At 27.0% G+C, this 4,400-nt stretch overlaps 1 protein-coding gene across 1 annotated transcript; it reads left to right on the top strand.

Annotated features, from left to right (window-relative positions):
• The first annotated feature begins 2,024 nt into the window (after positions 1–2,024).
• On the top strand, positions 2,025–4,087 carry LOC147807639 (uncharacterized). Its single transcript, XM_087165473.1, has one exon. It carries the CDS (start codon positions 3,272–3,274, stop codon positions 3,914–3,916), a length of 645 nt encoding a protein of 214 aa, XP_087021599.1. The 5' UTR covers positions 2,025–3,271; the 3' UTR covers positions 3,917–4,087.
• The last annotated feature ends 313 nt before the right edge of the window (positions 4,088–4,400 follow it).

The raw sequence follows: 4,400 nt of genomic DNA, 5'->3' as shown, positions 1-4,400 counted from the left end.
GGTTATAACACAACTTAGGTAGCATGCAAAATCATACAGGGGTAAAAGCATTATAAAATACCATTTTGATAAAATATTTATAAAGCAACACTGTCTCCCTTTTTAAATATCAAAATTTTTGTATTTTTTAATTAGAAAACATCAAAATTATTGTATTAGAATATGTCATGATAAAGCTATCTATATTTAATAATAATTACTCCAATTAAATAATAGCTTCTCTCACTTTCTTTCTTTAAAAAAAATAGTTTCATTGAAATAGATAAATAATGAAAATATAAACAAATTTAATCAAATTGCCGCTTAAAGACTTTCTAAGAATGGAAAATTTAAAAAAAGAAATTTCTATGTACACAGCTTAATAGTCATCATAGTGAATATTAATCGGCGATGTCTTGTTCAAACACCTTTGAGTTGCTCATTGCTGTCAGGCTAACAATCGACTTCCATTTTAATTTTGCCATTACATAAAGCAAAATATATTTAGTTTCATTCATATATCTAATAAGTATGTTAATTCCAAGTGTATTTTTTTTTAGTTTCAAGTGTTTTAAATTAAAAACAGTTGAAAGTTTTAGTTATTTGTTTATAGTTTATTTTGAGAGTTTTAGTTATATTCTACTTAAATAATTCAAATGCTGTTTAGTTTTACTTACAAAGAAATATCCTTCATGTTTCAAGAAAGGTTTAATCAAAATTGTTTATGTTGCTTAATGACAGGTAAAAAGAATAACAAATTTTAAATAACTTGTAATGCAAATGATTTATCACACAAAAAAAAATCACAAAATAAACGATTTGTCCCTTTGCTTTTTAGTGCCACTTGAAAACAATAATCTCACAAAGAGTATTTCAATGGAAAATGTGATGATCATCCATGTCAAACTGACCATAGCGTAAGAACACATGCCAGTAGTAATAGATTTTTTAGCCATAGAAATATGTTACAAGTGTGCACGGCGAGGAGGCAGATCACTCCCCAGTATTATATTTAAGATAAAATTTGCTAAATAAATATATGTGATTCAATAACTTTTAGTATTAAATGTGTGACAGAACATTATATATACTTTCTATAATTTATATATTTGATTCACATTTTAATGTGAATAAAAACTTATTCTCATACAATTAACCATTGTATAACTAAGAAAAGCTTTAAACACTAATGTAAATACTCTTAAATAGGATCAGAACATGATTTTTTATTAATTTAAAATGTTATTTTGTGAGACACTCATGTACAAAAAACATTTTTTGTATTTACTCTGCTTTAATGAATTAAAAAACACAAAAAAATACAAGATCTTTAATAATAATATTAATTTTAGTATGTACAGTATTTTGATACACGTGTAGTAAGTATATTAGAGTAGCAAACACAACATAAATAACATGTAAGAAGTAAACAACATGCAACAACATGGTGATCCTAGTGGAATCCACAATTTACTAAATAAAAATGGAATAAATGAATCATAAATCTATCCCAATTCAATGTTCAGAAGACAAGTTTTCTAATAAAATAAGAATTAGAAGTACTATTCAAAATAAAAATACCATTAAGAAAAATAACATGAATTAATAAGATTGATTGACTATGATATACTCAAAACTGTGTTTAATATATATCAGTTTTCAAATAAATAAAAGCATACACACATAAATAAAACACTAAATCCTAAATAATAATATTCATTTTAATGCAGGTATTCTATACATTTATTTCTAATCAAGTTGTGACATAACATTACAAATCACACGAAATACGTAAACAAAGTGACCAAATATATATCCTCAAATTGCAGCATTTAAAAGGAAATTTTCAATTAAAACTGCATCACTATTTAAAGTTCAGTACACTATCTTTCGAAAAATATATGTAATATTCTAAATAAATTCAGAATATTAGTTAAAAACACTTTATTTTTAAACTTCGCTATGTTAAGTCTATGACAACCTCGCCACCCAGGCACCCGCAATTGATTGTTTGTTTACAATCAATGCCCGTGCCCCTCTTCTCCCTTCCTTGCATAGGTAAAAGAGTCTGTTTAACGCCATCTATAAATTTGCGCATCAAGAAATGTTAAAATGCCAGAGAAGACAGAAATAAACTGCACAAAACGTATGTTTGTAATCTTTTGTAGAATTGAACTTTAATTAACAAGATGAATATTAGTATTTAAAAGCAGTTCAAAATGAACAATATAAATGCACCTGTTTTAAAAAACTTTCACTAACTTAAGTCATCTTAAATAGCACTTTTATATGTGAACACAGACTATTTTTATGCAAATAGTGTGCGGTTATCGTCATTTAATTATAGTTTATCTGCTATTCTATTCACAGGCGATGTAAAAACAAACATTCGATTTACTTTATGATGCTTGATGAATATATGTCAAAAAGACATTATTAATCAATAAAGAAAAATAATTCAATGGAGTATTAAGTATATGTTATCTTACAAGTTTTACTACAAATTCCAGATCTTATTCATCATGTTCTTCATACTGAAAGAAAAACCTTTTATTAATTGTGAGAAAAAAGAGAGAGATTAGAAGAGCATTATCCTTATAAAGAAAAATTTGCCTCATGCTGTGCTTGTGATAGTTCATGTGTTTATTCTAATAATTATATTTATAAAAAAAAACTATGGATCCTTTTTGTGTCAAAAGTTAACAAAATTCCCTGACTGTTCTATTGATACAAGTAAAATAAAAAACAAAGTGTTCAAAAATTTATTTATGATATAAATTTAACTACAGAGAAATTTTAGCTGTGTAATGTGTGTGGTGTAGTTAGAAAATTGGGCTAATAGCTGCTGTATATGTGATTTAGCATTGAAGCATTAATCATTGTAGCTTTTATTTATATAGAAAGAGGCCTTATATATTTTTACATTGTCACTGTGGTATGGTATATGGCCTTAGTATTGGTTTTTGATGCCAGACAAGAAAATCGAAGCAAATTTTGACATTTGATGTGCTTAGTGAGAATGTAATAAAAAATAATTAATGATATTTTAATAAATGATATTTCAGTAATGCTTTTTACAAAATATTAACATTTAAATTATTTCTCTTGCCTTTGCTTTGGAGACATTATTATAAAATTTATTTTAAATTCATTTTAAATTGTCAACTTCTTATTTTATGTGTTGTCTTGTTTAGTAATAGCATTTTAAACTTTAAATGTAAAAGCGTTTTATGGCAAGTATACTGTGCACTATTTAGTATAAGGAGACATTGTTTGCAATATAAGTCTTAAAATGGAGAGTGACTTTCCTAAGTTAGATACTGATACTGGCAAGAAAACTTATTTTTGTAAAGAATGTAATCAGAGTTTTTCATCAAATTATTTTCTAGTTGTCCACAATCGTGTTCATACTGGAGAAGAACTTTATACTTGTAATATATGTGATAAGAGTTTTACTGTTAAGAGTTGTCTAATCAGACACTGTCGTATTCATACTGGTGACAGGCCTTATTCTTGTGATACATGTCATAAGACTTTTTCTCGAAAGAAAGATTTAACTGATCACGAACGTGTTCATACGGGTGAAAAACCTTATTCTTGTAATATATGTAATAAGAGTTTTTCTCAGAAGAGTAACCTTATTACCCACAGAAATGCAGTACATGCCAGACAGAAATGTTTTTTTTGTAGCGTGTGCAATCGTAGTTTTATTACGAAGGGTTCTCTAAATGCTCATAGTTGGACTCATGTGAAAGAGAAACCTTTTGCTTGTACCATATGTGATAAGAGTTTTTCACAGAATGGTTCTCTAACTGTTCACCTTCGTACTCATACTGGTGACAGACCTTTTTCTTGTAGTATATGTAATAAGAATTTTATGAAAAAGAGTAATCTGAAAGAGCACAGCCGTATACATTTGAAAAATCAGATTTCCTAGCATGGTGTGTATTAAGAGATTTTTAGTAAAGTAAATGTGCAACTGATTTCTTTTTTTTCATACCAGCGTGTTAACTGTTTGTTCTGAAATCGCTGCAATTTATATTTATTTATCTTTTTATAGAATCTTTGTAAAAATTGTACACATTAAAAATTGCACATTTTTTCTTTAGTTTGGGAAAACTTCTTTCATATTTAAATTAATTGGTACATCATGTTGCTTGTACAAATAAATTTTGCTATTTTGTTTATTTATTTGCGTAAAATACCGACTTAGCCACCATCCAAATTGTGACAAAAATCCCGGGCTGATTGTGCTCCAGAAAAAATCCGAATTTCCGGAACTTAAAAACAAAGTTTATTTTATTTGTTTGTAAGGGAGAGCCAGAGATATTATTAGCTTATATTCATGATTAAAATTAATTTTTTATTGGTAAATAGTTATTATAATCATAAACTCCAGAAAGACATATTTGTAAATTTTA

The sequence above is a fragment of the Parasteatoda tepidariorum genome, chromosome 6, assembly GCF_982258835.1.
Source record: "Parasteatoda tepidariorum strain Cologne lab strain chromosome 6, Ptep-v5.0, whole genome shotgun sequence".
NCBI lineage: Eukaryota > Metazoa > Arthropoda > Arachnida > Araneae > Theridiidae > Parasteatoda > Parasteatoda tepidariorum.
The sequence above is the reverse complement of the archived record's forward strand: the minus strand, read 5'-3'. Positions and strand labels throughout refer to the sequence as shown.

Bases quoted from the DNA above. Each gene is read 5' to 3' on its own strand.
- LOC147807639 (XM_087165473.1), top strand. From the start codon at position 3,272: ATGGAGAGTGACTTTCCTAAGTTAGATACTGATACTGGCAAGAAAACT.